Source organism: Diadema antillarum, unplaced genomic scaffold, assembly GCF_040938485.1.
Source record: "Diadema antillarum isolate AM-2024a unplaced genomic scaffold, OU_Dant_1.0 seq00000320_RagTag, whole genome shotgun sequence".
Lineage (NCBI taxonomy): Eukaryota > Metazoa > Echinodermata > Echinoidea > Diadematoida > Diadematidae > Diadema > Diadema antillarum.
The window spans coordinates 1,763,893-1,784,785 of NW_027271339.1; the positions used below are offsets into that span (position 1 = coordinate 1,763,893).

At 39.3% G+C, this 20,893-nt stretch overlaps 1 protein-coding gene across 1 annotated transcript in view; it reads left to right on the top strand.

Moving 5' to 3' along the window:
* The first annotated feature begins 320 nt into the window (after nt 1–320).
* LOC139730547 (uncharacterized) overlaps nt 321–20,893 on the top strand; it is a 30,030-nt gene continuing 9,457 nt past the window's right edge. The window contains exons 1-13 of the mRNA XM_071641402.1: nt 321–1,723; nt 3,528–3,772; nt 4,572–4,946; nt 8,581–8,704; nt 9,976–10,153; nt 11,884–12,062; nt 12,514–12,654; nt 13,315–13,479; nt 14,284–14,405; nt 15,297–15,571; nt 18,776–18,920; nt 19,469–19,670; nt 20,216–20,452. Coding sequence (XP_071497503.1) covers nt 1,469–1,723; nt 3,528–3,772; nt 4,572–4,946; nt 8,581–8,704; nt 9,976–10,153; nt 11,884–12,062; nt 12,514–12,654; nt 13,315–13,479; nt 14,284–14,405; nt 15,297–15,571; nt 18,776–18,920; nt 19,469–19,670; nt 20,216–20,452 — 2,643 coding nt within the window. The 5' untranslated portion in view covers nt 321–1,468. The remainder of the gene's footprint in view (nt 1,724–3,527; nt 3,773–4,571; nt 4,947–8,580; nt 8,705–9,975; nt 10,154–11,883; nt 12,063–12,513; nt 12,655–13,314; nt 13,480–14,283; nt 14,406–15,296; nt 15,572–18,775; nt 18,921–19,468; nt 19,671–20,215; nt 20,453–20,893) is intronic.

Here is a 20,893-nt window from a genome sequence, read left to right on the forward strand (position 1 = left end):
TTGTCTTTTTTCTCTTCACTCTTTTTAAGTGGTCAGTGTCATTGCATGAAATGGTGCTTTTTAGTTGTGTCACGAGTGTTCTTCAGTTCAAAAGACTCAAACTAATATTAATATATGTTATTTTCAGTGGAAGTTGCAAATCAATGATTCATGTATGATGGGGTACAATACATGATCAGATCCGTCATTGGAGCATGCATGTGCAAATAATGATTTGAACATCATGCTGTTACTTTTATGTGTTTACTTTTATGAGTACACAGAAAGTGACTTGTCACTCAGTTTTTCATATAGATCACAGTATTAAAGCTCAGTCATATTGTTTTACAGTAAATATATTATACACACTGATAATGAGAGGAAATATGAAACATGGAAGAGAGTGAGACATGCACATTCAGAACAAGTTCACGACATGTTGTTTTACATGTCATTTTATTTCAGACTTGACGCATGGATCTGACAAGGCCAAGTGAATGCCTCCTGCATGTATGAAGATGGCTCTTTTCCCTCCTTTGTAGGCAGTGCATGATGGAGTATGAACATACAGTGTGCATGCAATTGTAAGCTCACGCCTTGACAGAGTGCAAACCGACGTGAGAATTGAGTGCCAGAAATGTGACATCATTGTGGGCATGTTGTGCTGAAAAGTAATGGACAGCTGTGGGCCTGCAGTGTTTCTGATGATATGTAGGCTGTTGTGAGATTAAAAAACAACAACAAAGCTCCATTGACACACCTTCATTGTATAAACATGATAAGAACAATGTGATATGACAGAGAGCCTTCTTCAGTGTGTATGTTGGAGCCTGGATCATAGATATTACCGTGTATCTGTAGGGGTGCATGCAACATAAAAACATTGCTGAACTTTTGTCTGAGATTGTCTTTCAAAGGAGCAGCTGCATTCAGCTTCTTGTCTCTACAGAATTTGTGCGTGTGCCTCGATGGTTGGATTTTTCACACTTGGAAGGAGACAGACTATTGCATGAAGTCTCAATTTTTTTTTTTTTTTTTTGCTTGTTCTTAGACTGGTAATCTTTTCATAAGTCAATTGTCAATGAGAGAGATATTCTTAGCTTGGCATTGTGGGTTAGCTTGGGCATTCTGCACATTCAAGATAATGTGAGTTCTTCCCATGGCAGTTTGGGACCCCACAACATTACCTCTGAAAGGCAGACATTATGTCCATTGAACCAACTGAGAGAGGAAATCTGCAAGATGGAAGAACACCTGCAGAATGTCACACAAATTTGATGAGTATTCATAGCTATAATGCTGGATCATAGTGGTGATGACATCAACAAAAACAACAATCATGCCACCCAGCATTGCCCACAAAGAGTATTAGATGCTACAATACACGTAGGACTGAAGATTAACGTGTAGTGAAGGGGTATTCCCTTTCATGTGACTGTATTGACAATCATAGCAGCAATAAGAGGGAGCATCTCAATTCAAAGTGACAATGGCACTGAATGCCAGTGATGCCATGAGCCGCTATAGGCCTTTTAACCATGTGTGGCTAGACTCTGCTGTGCAGGAGACTCTCATGCCTGGGTCACCATGGCACCAGGTGTATGACAAGCTAAGCCAGGCCCTGGCCAAGAGGATCCAGCCAGAGCTGTCGGATCCACTCATGAGAGCAGCCATCTTTGGTTTCTTGGGAGTAGGGTTCCTGCAGAAATATCTCAGCAAGTGGTCATGGGCTGTTCCTGCAAAGGTAATAGGTTTGGATTGTTTCCCTAAGTTCTGGTATCATTCAGTCTAGGGGTGTAACCTTTTAGTGTACATAGAGTGGATAGTCTGAAGCCTGCTGCACACTATACGATCAGACTGGTTGTACGACCTGAAGTGTGACATCACCAGCCTGGCTAGTTTCTAGTCGTGTGACTGGGTCAGGGTCTTAGTGCCAGTCTTAGAGATTTGACATGTCAAATTTTCATGACCGGTCGTGGGCTTTCAGCCAATCACGAAACAGTATAATGTAAGCGCTCGCTGTGCAAACTGCGTATGTTTCTGTACATACTTTTCGGTATGATGTACTGAAGCCAGAATGGTCGTAAGCCTAGCTGTGTACCTGGTAGTCGGGTCGTATATTTTGCAGTGTCGAGTCATACGAATGGTCGTATGACCTGGTTTGCCTCTCTAGTCGTAAGACCGATCTGATCATGTAGTGTGCGGCAGGCTTTAGACGTGTCATATCCTATTTTCAGCTTGAAATATGGTTGATTTGGTAACATTTAAAATTCATTTCATGAGCTGTATCATTTACATCAGAAAGTTATTGTTACCACCTGAAAGTACAATGCAGTTTTGCAAGATCAAAATAAGTGATTGTGAGCACATGCATGATATGAAGCATTATCCATTATGAAGTGAAGAAATCAACAATTCCTAAAGCTTTTGCAATTTAGAGTGATTAGCAATCAATGTAAAAGTGGTAGTTCACCAGATTTACCTTCATGGATCTGCCAGACGAAGCAAGACAAAAGACAAGAAACAAAGGTACGGTACCAGAACTTCAAAGAAATAAGAAGAGCGGATATGAACACAGATAAGCTCATTCAATAGAACTATTTTGGAAGAAAAAGAGTCATTTAAGATGTAACAATGAGTTTAAGTTGAGCACTTTATATCTAGGGATGTTGGTCGGGGATGGGGGGGGGGGGGGGGGGGGGGGGGCAAACATATTTTGCCCACAATTATACACATGTAAGACAGGTACTGTTGATAGACTGCCAGAACATAAATGGCAAATTGTAAGCAAGCATTGTTTTTTAACTATCAATACTTAACAAAGCCGTCATAATTTTCCAAATATTCCATAAGAAGAGTGCACCAGATCATGTTATTTCAATCCACCATATCCCCCCCCCCCCTTCACACATGGAACAAGGGGTTACAGATAACACAATTTTCCAGTCATTGACATGCATTTATTTACCTTAAATGCCTATTTTCCCTACATTTTGATTAACATTTTTCTAAATATTTCCTGAAAAGTGTGCACCAGATTGTTAAATTCTAATTCTGAAAATGCAAAAGCTCCCTCTTGTGCAATGGATCGGTGAATTTCAATTATGAAAATGCAAAATCTCCTTCATGTTGGAGGGGGATACCCTCTCCCACACCACTCCCAACCCTTAAAACAGATTGGTGCCCCTGACCATACAAGTGTATATGTGTACTCACTACTGGCATACATGTGTCATACATGAAATAAAGTTGATCTACAGATATGTATACACATGTATTCTAAAGAAAATGTGTAATTTCTTGTACCTGCAAATATGTATTGTGTTAAATTGTTTATTCAAACATTCAGCTCAGTCCTACAAATTTTGAAATGTGTAAAAATTTAGTGTAAACGAAGATGGGAATGTTTGATTTTGCAATTATAATGCAAATAAAAAAAAACTTTTATAGATGTGAGAAATGACATGCTTTGGATTAGCAGCTCCAAAAATAAATTGCTACCCATGCCAGTCACACTCACATACATTGAACATGAAATGAGTTCACAGGATCTTGAGGAATGTAGTGATGATGAACGTCAGCAGATCCTCCAGTCCACCCAGCTGCTTCTCAAAGAGAAGATGGACTTGGCAGCAGCAGACTGTGGATACCTGGTTCCTAAGAAGAGTGCATCGGCCACTGAGTCATCTATCACACCACCCACAGACCAGCCTCCTGTAGCCAGACCTGTACCAGGCGAGGTCTTGGATACCATGTCCAGGATGGAAGCCGTATTCAGCACAGGCATGCATAGGTATGAACCCAAAGGCTTTGCCAGAAAAAAAAAGAGAATAAGAAGAGGAAAACTGCACATACTTTCACCATAATATGCATTATACAAATACCCTCAGAGTGTGCAAAGCTTTATTGAACACTTCCAGATGGCGTGTGGCATTCTTCTCATACTGGTTGCCATATTTAGATCATACCACCCTTCACTGGGGGAAAAAGAAACTTTGCGCTATTCTATCTGCATTGCTTGAGTTTAACAAATGATTTGTATTTCAATAATATGATATGCACAAATGTTAGTGCTTGTTTGCCATTAGTTTCATTGCAGTGAACATTGAGCATTTGCACAGGCAAACATCTCTTATGATTGAGATGTGAGTTTTCTTGTCTCCCTCTAAAAATGATTGTGGAGGGAAACAAAATTGAAGAAAACACACCTCAACCTTCACCCCTCTACTTAATAATCTCTTGCTTTCATCTTTTGTGATATCAAACAGTGTTCTCCATGTAGAGTACATCATTTAATGCACGTGTACTTATGCATTCAGAGAATGCTTTACATGTCCTCTCAGTGGTGTTGTTTCTGTAATTTGCTCCAAGAAAGGAACACATTATACAGTAATTAGAATTCTGATGTTTCAGAACATACTGGTATAAAGTCAAACCCTAATCTTCCTGTTAGTTGTAAGTTCAAACCATGAGACTGAATTTTCATCTGCTTTGAAAACATCATAACAATATGCTGTTTCTACTGGGAATAAACTTCCATATTGTGTTTTCCTCCCTTGTGATTATGGAATTACAATAATGACGACAAAAAGATATCTGGTGCAAGAAGAAATGACAATGCCAACATCAAGTGAGGGGGAAGAACCCACACTGGCAACTCAACTCACACAACTCCAGAGGGTTAGCACCATCAATCATCCTGCTGACACCCCAAAGGACACTCCACTGGCAGACTTCTCATGGTCTGCCTCCAAAGTGGGCACTCGGGAACACCCTGTCCCAAACTGCTGGGGTCAGACCAGTGACCTCCTGGGCAAGTCACTGTGTGCTGTGCTGCGGCGTGACCCCACCCGGCTGGAAGAGGTGTGCCGGAAGCTGTCAGGAAGACCCCTCCCTGGCAGTCTCAGGTACAAGGTGTGGAATGAGGTGATGCTGAGGAACTACAAGGAAGCTTACAAGGGACAAAAGTTAGTATATATCTCACAGTGCCTCTGTGCAGGTTTTCTTCACAGTGTCTCATTTCAGAATGATGTCAGATAATGAAGTAGTAGAAAAGTAAGGTTGTTGTCAATGTGAATCATCCAATATTTCCTTTTATATCCCTCACAAATTGCTTCTCGTCCTCTGATTGGTCGAGAGCACTGTAAACAACAAAACATAATTCTACCATACAAATACACGTATGACTATTCTCCCTAGGGAAAATGGTAAAAACTATACCACGCTGGTGATTTTCGCGCCTTTTTTGCTTCGCGTCGCGACGCGAAATATTTAACGTGTAAATGAATGGGTATCGCAGCACCTTCGCTTCGCGAGAGATTTCATGTACAAATGAATGGGTATCGCGGCGCCTTCACTTCGCGAGAACCACAAGGCACGCATACACTCAGTACGTGTATCGTTAGAGAGAGAGATCAGAGAGACTCTTATAAAGCCCTCATTCTACCTAAAAAGGTGATCATGGCATTGTATTACGTTAAACAACAGAGTAGGCGATATCGTAGATCTATAATTAGACAACAACAATAAGCAAGCTAGGGCTCTTCGACGTACCGTAGGCCTAGATCTATTCTAATATCTAACGTTGGTTAGGCTTCATTTGGCCCTGGTTTTGAAGATGCATGTCGTGACTCGTAGAGATATATGCCCATAGAAGATCGTTCAAAGGATTTGGTGCAATGTATGAGAAAGTATGATCCCCTAACTACGGTATGCCAGATTTAAGGTAGTGTCTATGCCTATATCCCATTGTAGGACTGTCTAATTTTGGGGAGTTCATGCTTCGCCGTTTGAAAGTTGGTCTCGCAGTTCACTAACTCGAGCGACCCACCAAAAGATGTTGACAAACTGCAGTAGATAGTAGGCCTGCTTAAGCCATTATTTCTAACGTTAGCGCAAGTTAGATCTAGTTAGCCTATAAACGTTAGTTCTACCTGTTTAACAGTAGACCCTTATAGTTCCCGTAATCTCATCTGAATAATTATTTTTTAGAGTGTCTAACGAGTTAGAGTCTAATGTTAACTGTTTACGTTAGAACACGAATCACACGAATTTACAGTGGCACTCGATGCTTTAACTGCTAGAATTTTCCAGTGCCTAATCTAACCTTAGACTCGCTGTTACTGAATGCTACCCAAATTTACAATGTATACTTGCATTTTTAACAGGAAATATTCATGTACAGACAGCTAGAAAGACGACAGAAAACACAATCAACTGCAGCTCACAGTCACATCGTTGATCAGCTCGAGCACGCACATCACTGCACCAACGTACTTGTTGACAGATCGGATACTAGTAGGCGTATTGCATGTATGAAGCGCGTAGTGAGTTTGCAGTTTTCGCATGTTTACCAGTACTAGTACGTTGTACAGCAATGCACCGAGTACACTTTAGCGGCTGAGCGCGCAGTTGTCTCTTCATAGTACGCGTACGCGCTGCCCTCCTGCTGAACTGCTTTCCCGAGCGTGAATGACTTGTCAATCTTCTTGAATAGAGTAAAGCAAGATTCCCTAAAAAAAGGGGGTATAATTACAGAATACCAGCAGTCGAATACTCTTAAATTCATTGGGAGGGATATAAAACAAATATACCAGGTCATTTTTTCGAGGCACCGGTTGAAACTATGTGCCTTCGGTGACTTCAGTAGCACTATTTTCTTCGGGGCACCTCATGCCCGTAGTTTCAACCAGAGCCTCTCAGGCCTGGTATATTTGTATAATAAACCCAGAGGGTGATTGACCCATTGTGTGTCATGCACTGTAACTCCAGATGTGAGTGTTGTGCAAAAGCACAATCAGTTTGCAACATTTTTTTTTTCTTTTTATCTCCGACCCATTCACCCAATTCCAGAGACTCCAACTCTCCTGTTTTTGACAGGAGATCTCCCGCCGAAAGCCCATTTTTGCAAAATCTCCCATTCTCCCGCTTGAGATTTAATTTCTCCTGCCCTGGCTCTGTGTCTCCCGCTTGAAATGATTTCTTACTTTAATAATATCATTGTACGTTGAAAAATAAGCCTTAGATAGCACGAGAGAGCATCTAGAACCCTAGAGCTTCCAGGGCCCTTAAGTGGGCCCTGGACCCCGGCCGCAAGGAACTTCGTGCTTTGCGCTCGTGATGTGCGCTTTGCGCTCATCAAATTGGAGTCTCCCGTTTGCTAGGGGTTTCAGGCAGGAGAATCTCCTGATCAGAAGGTGCTTGGGGTTGGAGTCTCTGCAATTCTGTTTTAAGAAGAGTTGAAATTCATAATTTCTACCTATTGGAGAAACATACTTTGTAGATGTTTAGCAATTTCTATTGTTTATCAACATCTTACTTAAGCATGTATTAAAACATCTTTCCCTTTCTTTTTTTTCCTTTTTTTTTCTTCTTGTATAAGCATGAAATATTACCACTGCATGTTGTCCCAATAACTTTCAGCAATGTAACCCCCAAGGATGTGATCATCAACAAATTTCAGAAGTTTGAAACATATTTGGCTGCAGAATTTTGCTGGCATTATCATACATGCATGCAGTCCGTAGAATTCTCTGGTTGCTGTAACACTGATATTCATTTATACATGTATCTTCAAAACCTAGTCTCTCTCCGCTCCTCCTCTTCTGCCAGATCCCTCCGTTCATCTTCCTCTCTCCAATTACTTCATGGCCCATGTACAAAAACCCGTTATGGTGACCGAGCCTTCTCTTCCATTGCTCCCACTCTTTGGAATAAACTCCCTCTTTATATTCAGAATGCCTCATCTGTCGAATCATTTAAAATTCTTCTCAAAACTCACCTGTTTAATCAGTTGTATTTTTTTTTCTTTTTTTCTGGAGGCGCACACAGTTATCAATTATTGTACCATTGTATCACATGTATTTTTCTTTTCTTTTCTTTTCTTTCTTCTTCTCTTGTTACTGTTAACGCTGATTTTGTTAATGTTATTGTGTTTTCTAGTCTATTTGTATGAGTAGCAAAAGTGCGCTTAGAAATGTCAGTATGAAGCGCCATATAAATGCAATTATTATTATTACTGTCATGATGCATTGTTACTTCAAATATTTAATCATAGTTTAATCGGATGATTTGATTGTATTATAAAGAGATGAAATGACACAAACTTGATATCAACTTAACAGCTGATTAGTCGAAGGATTTAGCATTACAATTTCTGTTTGTGAAAGATCATCATATTAACATATTTTCAGATTTATTGTTGATTCTCAAGTCTAGTATTCAATAGTGTACTAATGATTAGACAATAAATGTGGACTATATCATGTGAAGAAAGATTTAGAAGTCAGATGTGAAGTGGTCCTAAATTTTTGTTTTGTCTTTTGATATGCTGGTACTCAATTTTTCATTGTGTGTCTGTGGCATGTAATGTGACAACACCGGGCACGACTGTTACAGAGCATTTTACAAGCAAACAGAGAGGATATTGATTTGACTGTGATATGTACTGACAACATTCAGTTTTGATAACATATTTCATTATCAATATCTGCATGATGATGAGTGTAATCTACATCAATAGATTCCAGATAACCTGTTAGTCTAAGTTGTGCTGACATTTGTGGGTTTTTTTTTTCTCCCTCTCTCTTTTTTTCTACATAGGAGTGCTGAGATGTTCCTCAGAAAGAATTTTGCCAAGTTGGTATTGAGAGGGAAGGCAGAGTTAAGACTGATGTCTACAACTACTTCACCTATAGATGGCCTCATAGAGACAGCTGTTCAAGAGGTTTGTGCTACAATAAATGATGAATACATTACTGGCATATGAACTTTAACACCCACGTAGAGATTAGATTTGTGAGTTTTGTTTTTGTTTGGTTTTTAATGCAGCAACTTCATCATTCCTCTACACAATGACAATATGTTTCCATTCGGCAGTGCATATCAACAAAGAAAGCACTCCAGTGTGCATGCCAATCAGTGAGCAAAGCACTGTAAGAGTTTAAGGGATGTGTTCACAATTTTACCTTTAAGCAACCAGAAAACAGAAGAGAACAGCAGTAGGCCTATCAGTTTTTGTAGAATCCTGGCAAACTAAGGAATATTACAATGCTACCTCTTCTTTCTCGTGTGTGTTTGTGTGTGTGTGTGTGTGTGTGTGTGTGTGTGCATGCACACATTGTTATGATGCGTCCATTTTCTTGTGTCCAAGCTATTTACACTGGACCGACTTGCTCAGTCACTGAAAATAGTATGTAACACAAAGTCCACACATATACTACTCGTATGTTCTAGGGGAAATCATTAATAAGCAATGTGGGGTTATTATTCTCACATGTAAAAGCTAATGAGTGAAACCAACTTAATATACTAAACCTGTTGAGGATGGACAGATTTTGCTACAACATCCATTTCCCATAGACACCTGCCCGAGTATACTTGGGACTTGTCAGAATGCAGCAACATTAGTAGAACACATCAGTGAAAGTTTGAGAAAAATCTGACAATCTGTTTAAAAGCTATGGTTGTTTTTTTTTTTAGATTCAATCCTGCCATCACTGGATGAGAAGACTACTACAGCTTGTGATGTCACATGTGTAGAATGATATAAAGAAAATGTAAGGAAAATTCAACATATTTTCACTTTTATTGCATTAGAAAAGAGCATTTGACTTGCCTAGCTCTTTCAGAAGGCAGGGAGAATGATATTACCCTGTATATATGTCAGTTACAAGTCAAGGGAATCTGTACTTTCTTCAAAAGAATAAATTTTGGGGAATTCTCTGTATATTTTCCTTATCTTGTTCTATGCATGTGACATCATACTCTGTAGTAGTCTTCTCATCCAGCAGTGACTCTCCAGAAGCTGTACAAATTCATAACTTTTGAGTGGATTGTCCAATTTTCCTCAAACTTTCACTAATGTGTTCTGCTGATATATTGCTGCATTCACTCAATCCACATGTGCATTAAGGTTAACTTCTCCTTTGACGTGGCAGGTGAGTGCACTTATGTTGCTAAAATAACTTCATACCTTGTTCAACATTTGATTGACAGAAATACAGCAGCACACCATGCTTGTTGAAGCACAGAGATCAGACTATCGTCAGGGAAGCCAGGGAGACCCTCAATGTCCTGTATGTGTTCAACAGATCCTACCAGCCTTTCTTCATCCATTGGCTCTACCCACTACAGCTGGCTCTTCAAGACAGGAACCCTACTGGGGACAAAACTGGTGAGTTCAACTTTAACTGCCCTTATAGAGGTATAGGCAGGTTTTTGCACTTTTCCATGGAAGGTAGAACATGTTTTGTTTTTAGGATTGTGGATTTATGATAAATTGAGTTGGAACAGCCATCTTGAACTGCATTCTCAAGCTTTCATTGTTTGATTTTTCTCTCTCAGGTCAATTAAAGTGAGATGATTTAACTTGAAATGATCTATGCATATACATCTAGGCTTAAATCAGGTTAAAAACAGAATATACATGTCATGTCTTTCACACAAGGCTCGTACCAATGACAACAATGGGAATCACTGGTGTCATTTAAGATGTATGCCCTCAGAATGATTCCCCATAAACTTAAATGTTTTGATGTGTTGAACTAGATAGAAAAAACCCTGGCTGTTCAGAAAAGAAATATGTGTCAACACATCAATGTTTGTTCAATCACATAGAGAATTCGAAGCTCAAGCTACATGACCTTCTCTCAGACAAATAAAAGGAAGTATGGTTTGATAAAATTTGAACCTTTGTGCTCACAGTGGCACATAAAACAGTTTTTATACATTAGTAACGTATAAAAGCAAGACTCTTTCATTTCATGGTGTTTGTGTAATTTCAGGCTTCTGATTTGTTTTTACTTTTGAATGTAAGTTTGTTTTAGTTCTCCTGATAATCACTTCCTAGTATTGTTATGTAGGCCCTACCCATTCTCCTGTCACTATGCATGATATGATTCCATAATTCTATGTCAATCCCTCCTCTCTCTAATCTTTCCTCAGTGTTAATTATTTCTCTCCCCATCTCTTGTCTTTCTCCTTAAGCTATTTTGGTTTCTTGTGCTCTTTCTTGCTTTCATGCTCTCCTTTTCCTGGTTCCCTACCTGCCATACTTCTTATTTTCTTATTTCTACATACCTCAGTAAAATTTCAGAAATTTGACAGATTTATGATAACTTGTAGGAGACAGCAGTGCTGGAAATGTAGTGATTAAATTTGTAATCATAAGGCATGAAATATAAACATATTCTTAAAGTGGTGGGAAAATCTATCAAAGCAAAGGCAAGTTGAAAACTGCAACACAATGGTTGGATTTATTTGTGGAGCACGGTAACATTACAAAATAGATATTTGGTGGTACCGTATTTTCTTAGTTATATACTTGTTTCTCTTTACATACATTCATTCAAATGACATTTTGTATGTCTGCTTTTTCTACCCTATTTTTCCCTACCCCCCCCCCCCCCCCCCCCCCCCCCCCGCGCCATGCTCCTATACCCTTTTCTCCAATTGTAGTCTCTCCTTTACTCCATTTGTTATTCCTTTTTCTCATTATTTCTACAGAGGTTGATGCATTTACTGTTGGTCTGTCACTAAATGCACATGCTTGTCATAGTTCAAAAGGAAATCAGTTTTAGTATGCTTGCTAATGCATTGTCACTTTTACCAAGAAAACTAAGATTTTATATCGCCACAGTTTGAACAGTCACTGTTCCAACAAAACAATATTACATAACTTGGTCATTCTGAAATAAAAAAGCCCATATATGACGTATGTGATTTCTGGATCATTTTATCATGCAGGCATTGTGCATAAATACACTAACCTTGGATCAAGCAGTCATGAACATAGAGAGAAATGCATCAGCATTTTGTTGGAAGTTAAATGATACTAGAGAGATATTATTTTCCCCAATTATGTGTAACCTGGCTCTCATGTGATGATGTTACTTTCCCCTATAGATGACCGTCCCTATGAACTGGCACTCCAGCTTGAACTCTTGACTACACACACATTCCCACAATGGTCTGAAGTCCTTGCCATTGCTCAAGACGTGATGAAGATTGTGAAGACTGAGGATCCAGAATACCACTCTCATCTTATCCAGTGCAGCCAGACCAACATCAAGATGGATCCTCAGGTAGTTTGCCAAGATTATCATCATGGAGGTTGCAAGTAACAGATTCCAATGCCTTTGTTGTCATTAAGAGATTACAATGTAGGCCCCCTATATACTGGATCTCAAGCTTCCATGCAGTCTTGGTGCATACATTAAACTTGAATCAAGCAGTCATAATTGGAGAGGTAAATGCTTAAGTTTTTTTGTTTGTTTATTTGTTGTTGTTTTTTTGTTGGAGTAGAATGTATGTTTCCTACTGTTAGTTATGTTAAAGTCGGCATTTGTTGATACTGCTAATAAAAGTGGAAGGATGTATTGTCTTATTTAATACTATTGAAACACTGCTATCCCTAAATACTGTAACCACCTGTCAATCCTAGATTCAAAAGTACAAGGTTTGCATATAGCATGTCATTTGAAATGTAAATGTCAGGTTCTTTCTTTACTCTTTTGTCTTGTTTTATCAATGCAGGAGTTTCTAGTGCATCAAATATATGATGAAAAAAGGAAAGCGTCCTCCTTCACTACTGATGTAGCAGTGGACTCTGCTGCCATGGCAACAGGGGATATTCTGGCCAGTCCTCTGATGTTCCTCAGAAAGTGGCTTGGTGAAGTGAGGGTTAAATCTTGCAATAGGAAATCATCTGTTTTTTGTTGTTTTGTGTATCTCGTAGTCAAAGTTCACTGATATAGGATCGAGTACTACAGAATTTTGCAATTTCAATGAGAAATGAAGCTTACTACTGAGCATTGGAAAGATTTAGGAAGTTGATGCTCTTCAGTGTGGGAAAGGGAATTGACCCTGTGCACAGGAAGGAATTCATTTTGTAACTTGAATACAATGATTTTCTGGAATCAAACCATAGCTCACTCGTATCATTGCTGATGCTTCCATTCATAAACAAGCAGTTTCTTTTTTCTTTTTTTTATTACTTGCACATACTGAGAGTGAATCTTTTTGCTGTTGAGAGTAAATCAAGAAAAAGATTCTAATCATACCACACTAAACTGACTCAGAGCAGGCAGATATTTTTGAGTTAAATGGCATGTGGCTACTATGGGAGAACCATTGCCCTCTGTTTTGCTCATAATGTCAACCCACCCATCTCCTTAACCCGTTGAGGACGAGTCCCAAGTATACTCAGGCAGGTGTCTATGGGATATGCTTATTGTAGCAAAATCAAAAAGTCCTCAAGGGGTTAAAAGCAATAGATCAATGAATCACACACATGTTGTCAAAATTAAAAGGATGCCCTTGTTAAACAATTCCCAGGGTTTTGTTGGTGTGTGTGACACGCTTGCTGTCCTCTACATGTGGGATCAGTGCTTCATGAATGGCTGGAGCCATGAGGTTCTGCGTGATCTCTGCCTAGCACTCCTCATGCTGCTGAGAGAGAACTTCATGCAACAGGCCCAAGACTACCATGTCATGAAACAGGTCAGTGTAACTTGCAAGAATTCTGACCCATTTGCTGAATTTTAACAGAAACTCACGGTTTTGTTAGTTTATTACCTTTTGTCAGCCTGGGTTTTTGCTGTTTACAATTTTTGAACCACAAGAGGATAGTATCACTCATGTAATTTGAGTGTTTTGTGTGTGCAAAGTTTGTGTGTGTGTGTGTGTGGGGGGGGATGTGTTTTGTGCTGTACATGCCTTGCTGTTTGAGAGACACAAAAAACTTAAAACTATAGATCCAATGTGGGCAGCTTGTGTAGGTTGATGAGGTGATCATGAACATGAAGGTCAGATCTGGTATTCATGTCCTTGCTGATCTTGTGTAAGTATGCATACTGGGAGGAATGATGTGAGAAAGGACAGGGATCAGTTATGGAAGAGATGCAGATTGTAGCATTCCTTTGACCATCCACATTGCCAAATGTACAGTAGTAAATGTAGGATCGTAACAAGTGTTTTTGCATATAACAATTGTAGGGCCAGGCTGTTTTGTATAGCAAGATTTGTCTGTTCAGTAGACTGGGTAGACTGGCAGTGTGGAGGATGTTTACATTACAATCACAATAAGTTGAAGTAGACAGTCTTTATATTGTCTATGAAATGCTTAAAGGATTTTAATGTACTAAGTATGCATTTTGTGCTGATATGGCCTAGTCCTATGCAGTGTATTGTTTCAAATCTAGATATCCTTATACAGTTTATGAGGACATCTCAAATTCTAGCCTATAATGAGCAGTGAAGCTGAACTTGATTTTGGTTTCCCCTACATTTCTAAACATGCACCAGATATTCCTGAGTGAGCCAAGCAGACTGTACACATTGGACATTCAGAAGGCTTTCCAGCTGCTGCAGAATGAGGGAGCTATCACCCTCGTGCCAGCCATAAACCGTCGTCCTCTGAAAGAGAAGTAAGCACTGAGTGAAATTCTTCACTCTATGGGGGAAAATCTACCAGTTTTTCTCACTCAAGTATTCAGTGGTAATAGCCCAGTGTATATACTGTGCTTGTCATTGAATCAAACAGTGTGCTGTGGAAAGTCTAGTTCTAGATTAGTCATATTCTAATTGATTGCAGTAAGTAACGTTTATTTCTGTGTGTCTCCTGAGTTGACTTATGCTATTAGATTCAACTTAAGTTTTCTTTCTTTCTTTCTTCTTTTTTTTTTTGTGGGGGGGGGGGGGCATTTTGCAAATGAATTGTAATGCTACACCCAGGGAAGACAGTAGCTCAATAATGTGATACATTCATCTGGATGAATGGCATGTTGTGTCAGTTTTGTACCCTCAAAGTACTTGGCCATGTTGATCATCACAGAGGAAGAAAGAGTACCCATGATGTTTTACCCCTCTGTGATCCTATGGAAATGACTTAGAACATTTCCAGGCATGTAAAATAGCATCGAATGGGCATTAATTGCAATGCGGTTCCTTCATTGTGCTGAAGATGTTGTTATGAAGGAGATTACATCACAAAAGAACATTGATTAATCAGATATTGGATCGTTTTCACCTTAGCACAATAATTACAAGTTGTATCTGTATCCATGCCTGCTGGGAGTTGTGGATCAAATGCTGCCACAGGTATTATGGAGAAGTATTTATTGTTATGTTTATTGTATTGCTTACTACATACGGAATACATGTTCTTCAGACAACTGGCCTCGCATGCCACTTCTCATAGTGTCATAAATGATGCTATTTTCCTGTTAGTCATTGTCTTTTCTCTTGGTATGTATTCATTGTCCAAACTTGCTGTATGTAATCTTTTTCTGTTGGTCTCCTTTTATTCATTTGCCTAGTACTGATATTCAGACCTCTAATCCAGGCCTTTTTAAGGTCTCTTCCATGCCAGCTCCAAAATCATATAAGCCACGGAAGATGTCCCCTATTAAGGACCCCAAACTTGCAGCCCAGAATACAGACATACCCCCTCTACCACCAAGATCCCTGTCCCCATTCAAGAGTCCGACTCCTGACCTAGCAGTTGGTGGTTCTCTTCCCCAGTCCCACACCCACCCATCCTCTAATCCTGCTGCACTGTCCCCCAATCTTAGCTTGCACTCCAGCCTTCAAAGTGGGTCACTGCAGGGTCTCTAAAATGCTCTCTTGTATTCAACACAACTATGGGAGGAATTGCTCTATCCTATTTTCGGTGTCCATGCACTTGCACATTATTGTAATATATGTCCCTTCTGCTCAGTATTTGCATTTGTAATATTCTGTTTGCTTGTTTGTTTGTGGGCATTTTTTTTCCATGGCCAATCCTGTCAATATTTATAAGAACCATGAGTTAGACTGCTTCATGTGTTCCTAGATATTCTTTGAATGTCAATGAATACATGAATATGTTTTGTAGAATTTGGACCCTTCCTCTTCATAGAAAAAAGGGGACAAAAAGGAGTTTATTATTATTTAGCCTTTGAAGTTGCTCTGCCTCAGAATTTGTATTCCTTTAGTTGAACATTTCTGAGTTGTTCTATCTCAGACACAGTCAAGCTGTGAATTTCTAGCAAAAGTGTTATCGCATTTGTCATGTCCTTGTGGTGTATATGTGTGATATTGTTGTTGTCGTTTTCAAGGAGGGGGTTGGTTTCATCATGGTTTCAGCATGTTGTCATGCTGTAATTACCGAACAGCAATTCATTGCATCGTAATCATCGGGGTGTGTGTGGAATAGGCAAAAATGTTGTGGTCTTGCACTCTTTCCGGCCCTTAACCTTTGGAAATGCAAATCACATTAATCATGACTTAACTCATACTTTCAAACTCTGTCATAAGATTTTTCACTTATCTGTTCAGCAGTCTATACTGTATATACAGACACATTCATTTTGGGTTTGGTCACTAATAGAAGTGGTATGTCAATCTTATAGATTAATCCCTTTTTCCAGTGATTCCTATTTTGATCAGCACTGTCACTTAACAACTTCACAGAGACTCCAACTCTCCCATTTTCGTCGGGAGATCTCCCGCCGAAAACCCATTTTTGCAAAATCTCCCGTTCTCCCGTTTGAGATTTAATTTCTCCCGTCCTGGCTCAATGTCTCCCGTTGGAAAGGATTTCTTACTTATTGCTATCGTATGTTGCAAAAATAAGCCTTAGATAGCACCAGAGAGCATCTATAACCCTAGGAACTTTGCGCTTCGCACACATAAACTTGGAGTCTCCCGTTTGCTAGGGGTTTCAGGCGGGAGAATCTCCAGATCAGAAGGTGCTTGGGGTTGGAGTCTCTGACTTCATGATACGTGATTGACACATGTGATTTCCCAAATTTGTGGTACAGCACCGGTACCTAAATTGATGTTTGAATGTGGGTATTATGATACAGATATTAGAAAATCATCATTTGTTAAAAGCAATTGATTTCTTTTATGTAGGACCAATATGTTAAACATGCATTTTACTTATTTTTCACTAAAGAGCTACACATGAACACCCTAGGGGTATGCTCATTTCTACTATTTTCAATACTCCACACTTTTAGATCCAGCATGAATTCCTCACAATATTTTAGCAATGGTCAGAGAAAACAAATGAAATTACAAGATGTACTTGCAGCAGCAGTCAGTAGTATATTTTTCATACCACAAAAAGATAGTTACTTTGAATGAAGCAAAAGCAATCAAGATTAATAAGAAGGGGAATGCAATGGAACAAGTATTTATAAAACCATGTCCACTGATCCTACTGAGCCTCATATGGTCAGCAAGTATGGCATCATGGTCTAATGGTGATAGAACACTAGGCCCTACCATAGGTGACAGCCATCATCCATTCACTATCACTCTATGACTAAAGGAAACCTTCTTTTCTTGTTGTTTCCATTTTCGAAGCCTGATTTTCATACAGGTGACAAATTGTGATTATCAAAAATCTGGGCATAATCATGACCACTTGTGTGTTAGCTGTACTTTGCCTTAAGACCCCACTGTGGATCTCAACTAAAGGCTCTACATTGCATCTATTGTGTGATTGTGGCTTGACATGGTGCCTTATATCTTTATCTAATGAATATCTTTGGTAGTAGGCCCTATGGTACATTCTGGAAAAATGCTGGTGCAAGGTTTGCTAACACTGTTCCAGTTCTGGAAAGATGTGGAATGCTATACAAATGGACATTTTTGCATGATTATTATTTCGTGCTTATTCTGGTAAAGTTTAGTTTTAATTTTATCGACTGCTAATACCTTGCACATATTGACAAAATGTAGTAAACAAGATATTTGCATTGTTATCATTTTTGTGTGTGTGTGTGTATGTGTGTGTGTGTTTGCACACGTTCCATCACGTTCCATGGATTACAAAATGTTTGAAAATTTCCAGACCGCAAAATATGTGTTTATGATTTGTGCATGTCCTGTAGCTTATAAGTTGTGTGAAACTATTTGTAGCACATATGTTACTGAGTTTGTTTGATTTTTTCTCTTTCTCAAATCCAAGCTCTTTTCTCTTCATTTTAATCAATGATTAGTTTGGCAATTTATTTTGCAAATATGGCATTCTCTTGTATAAATAATCATGATTAATGTATATTTCTAATGACTTTCACTGTCTTCTCCTTAACAAACAAAACTGAAAAATCTGCCAGAATGCATCTTTTTGCACTATTCTGATTGTCTTTTTGTTGTCATTGGTCTTGCATTCATGTTCATGATATCAACAACACACTGATTGTATGGCAAATAAAGGGAGTTTTAGAGTAACTGTGTCAATATTTTGCATGCTAATATTAAAGCTCTCATGCAGAGGTGTGCTGTATCATTATTGTCAAGCCTGCACATTATATGTTTTTAGTCAAATGCTCTTTTGTGCACATGTAGGTATGAAATGCCAGAGCTGATACTTCTGTTGTTGAATCAAAGTTGCATTTGTGGTGGAGATGTTCTTAATTTTGAAGCTTGTAAACAAATTTTCTGTTGTAACATCCATATTATCGGCATCTATGTATATAAAATGCAATCAGACTAATTAAGACACTCAGCCTTAGTGCACTCCTGTAACCAAAAAAGTATCATGCACTCTTTTGTGGTCACCAGTGAAATTTTTGTTTACCTTCGAATCTGCACCCTATCTTTCTGCACACATGATTGTCCCCACCCATTCATTCCCAACCCACCCCACCCACTCACTCCCTCATTCCCTCCCCACCCAACCCCCCCCCCACACACACACACAAACAAACAAACAGGAGGACCCCTCATCCCATCCACACAGATAGTCCATTCACCCGCTCCCCTATTAGTCTAGAGTCTCCCAGTCCCTCACCAATCCACCCAGATGTCCCCCTTGACACCCTTACTGAGGTGATTCCTGATAGGCAATCAGATGAGCTGGCACCTCCGTCCATCCCCAAACCAAGCCCACTGCCACCAGCAGCCCCTGAAGATCAGGAAGACATTGCTACCAATACGCCTGTCAAAAGGTCGGTCTCATTGATGGATTGATATTACATATGTTCCATTTTATTCTTTGATGCATAGTGTGTATCACTATACTGGTATGCTTTCATCCGTAGCCTACACGATTTTCGTCCCTAAAAACAAAAGCAAGGTAATTTGTCTGCCAGTTGTCCATTGGCATTCTCAGTACCATAAGATTTCATCTTTCTTGCCCCTCGGCATGTCAGAATGAACATCATTTTCCTTTTCATGAACTCCCATATTTGACAACAAAGTTAAGTAATTTTATGATAATGATGTGATTCCATTATTTTATCAGAGATACTTTCCATCCAAGGGAAATTTGACCCAAACTGATTTTCAGGCAAAAGGTTTGGGCAATAAGATAATAGAGATGTAATCTCAATTCACCTGTTTTTCAAGTGGCCTCTGTAAAAATACGAACAATATGTCACAAGTAACAATTGCTATTTACCAGTGGTAATTTTAAGTATTGTGGAAATCTTACTATTTGTAAATCAGAACTTCTTGCAACCTATGGTACTTCTCTTTACACTCCTTTGCACATCAGCGTGGAAAGTCAAAAGCCATCATCACCAACACCCAAACCACCACCACCACCCGATCCTATTGCAAGACCAGAGACACCAGAATGGGTGCTCTTTGACATCAGTGCAACCTCTGACCTCCCTGAGGCCGTTGACCCTACAGATGGTTATGACCTGTACATAGATGGGGTCAGGTTTTTGCCAGACAATGCTAGCATAGCTAAGGTTGGTAACTCGAACATTGATATTGAAACACATGTGTAGGCCCTAATAATGGTGTCAAATGTTTTACAAAATCATAATAGCAGAGTACAGCACAGGGTCTTATCAGTGCATGTAATGATGGATATATTCATGTCAGGCCATAAAATCAAGTATGCTTGTGGGGGGGGGGGGGGGGGGGAGAATGCACCCTACAAGCACTGCTTTTTAGCATTCCTCCCCATTTCCAGCATTTCTGTATACTTATGATATTCTGTAAACATTATGTATTGTGATGTAATTTTACATTTTTGATTTCTGTAAAATATGTATATGTTTCTGTTTGAAATGAAAACAAAAAACTAAATGAATGAAATGAAGTGAATGAGTCTGCTTGTATTCACTTTGGAATACAAATATACCTGTATTACTTATATCTCTTATAAGCACTATTATGTGTCCTGATATGTTTGCAGTACTACTAGAACAAATCTCAAGTAAAATACAGAGCGATATCACCATTTCCAAAGGATGTTCGTGTCAAGAATCAGATTCAATTTCCATCCCAGGTCACTGTTGCTTTTCTGGATGGGGGCAAGGTCAACTCTGCTGTAGACTCGGTGTCCACTCAGGCAGAGTGGTCATCCCCGGCTCGCTGTCCAAAGTTCAAACACCGTGCCACAGTTGAGACAGGAAAAGTTGGCGAGCTCATTGAGTTTAGAGTCTACACTGTGGAGAGACACACCAGCCAGTTAGTTGTCTTGGGATCATGTCTGCTCAGTGTATATAACCCTAGCACCAAGAAGGTGAGGACAGCTTTCAGTGTGCTTCCTTTCCATGTGGAGGAATATCATACCAGCATCAAATATTCATCACTCTCTCACTGTGTCTTCTCTTTGTAACACTGATGTACTGTAGCAACACTGTTTCTCTCACATACCAAAAGAGGAAGAGGGGGGGGGGGGGGGGGAATGTGAGGGAGCTGGGAGACTTGTTATGAGTGAGTATTTTTATTTATTATTTTATTTGTGTCAGCTCTGAAATGTGCTTGCAGGAACAGACAGTAGAGGATACTTTTGTTGGATGTGGCTTGATACAAGTGTCACTATTGTTGGTGTTCATATTGATGTGAATTAGTGGAATCAGAACACTTTGATATATTTGTATTGTATTTCACTTCACAAAAAAAACCCAAATCTATCACTGTCTGTGCAAAACTGTTGATGAAATCACATCCAGTGTTATCC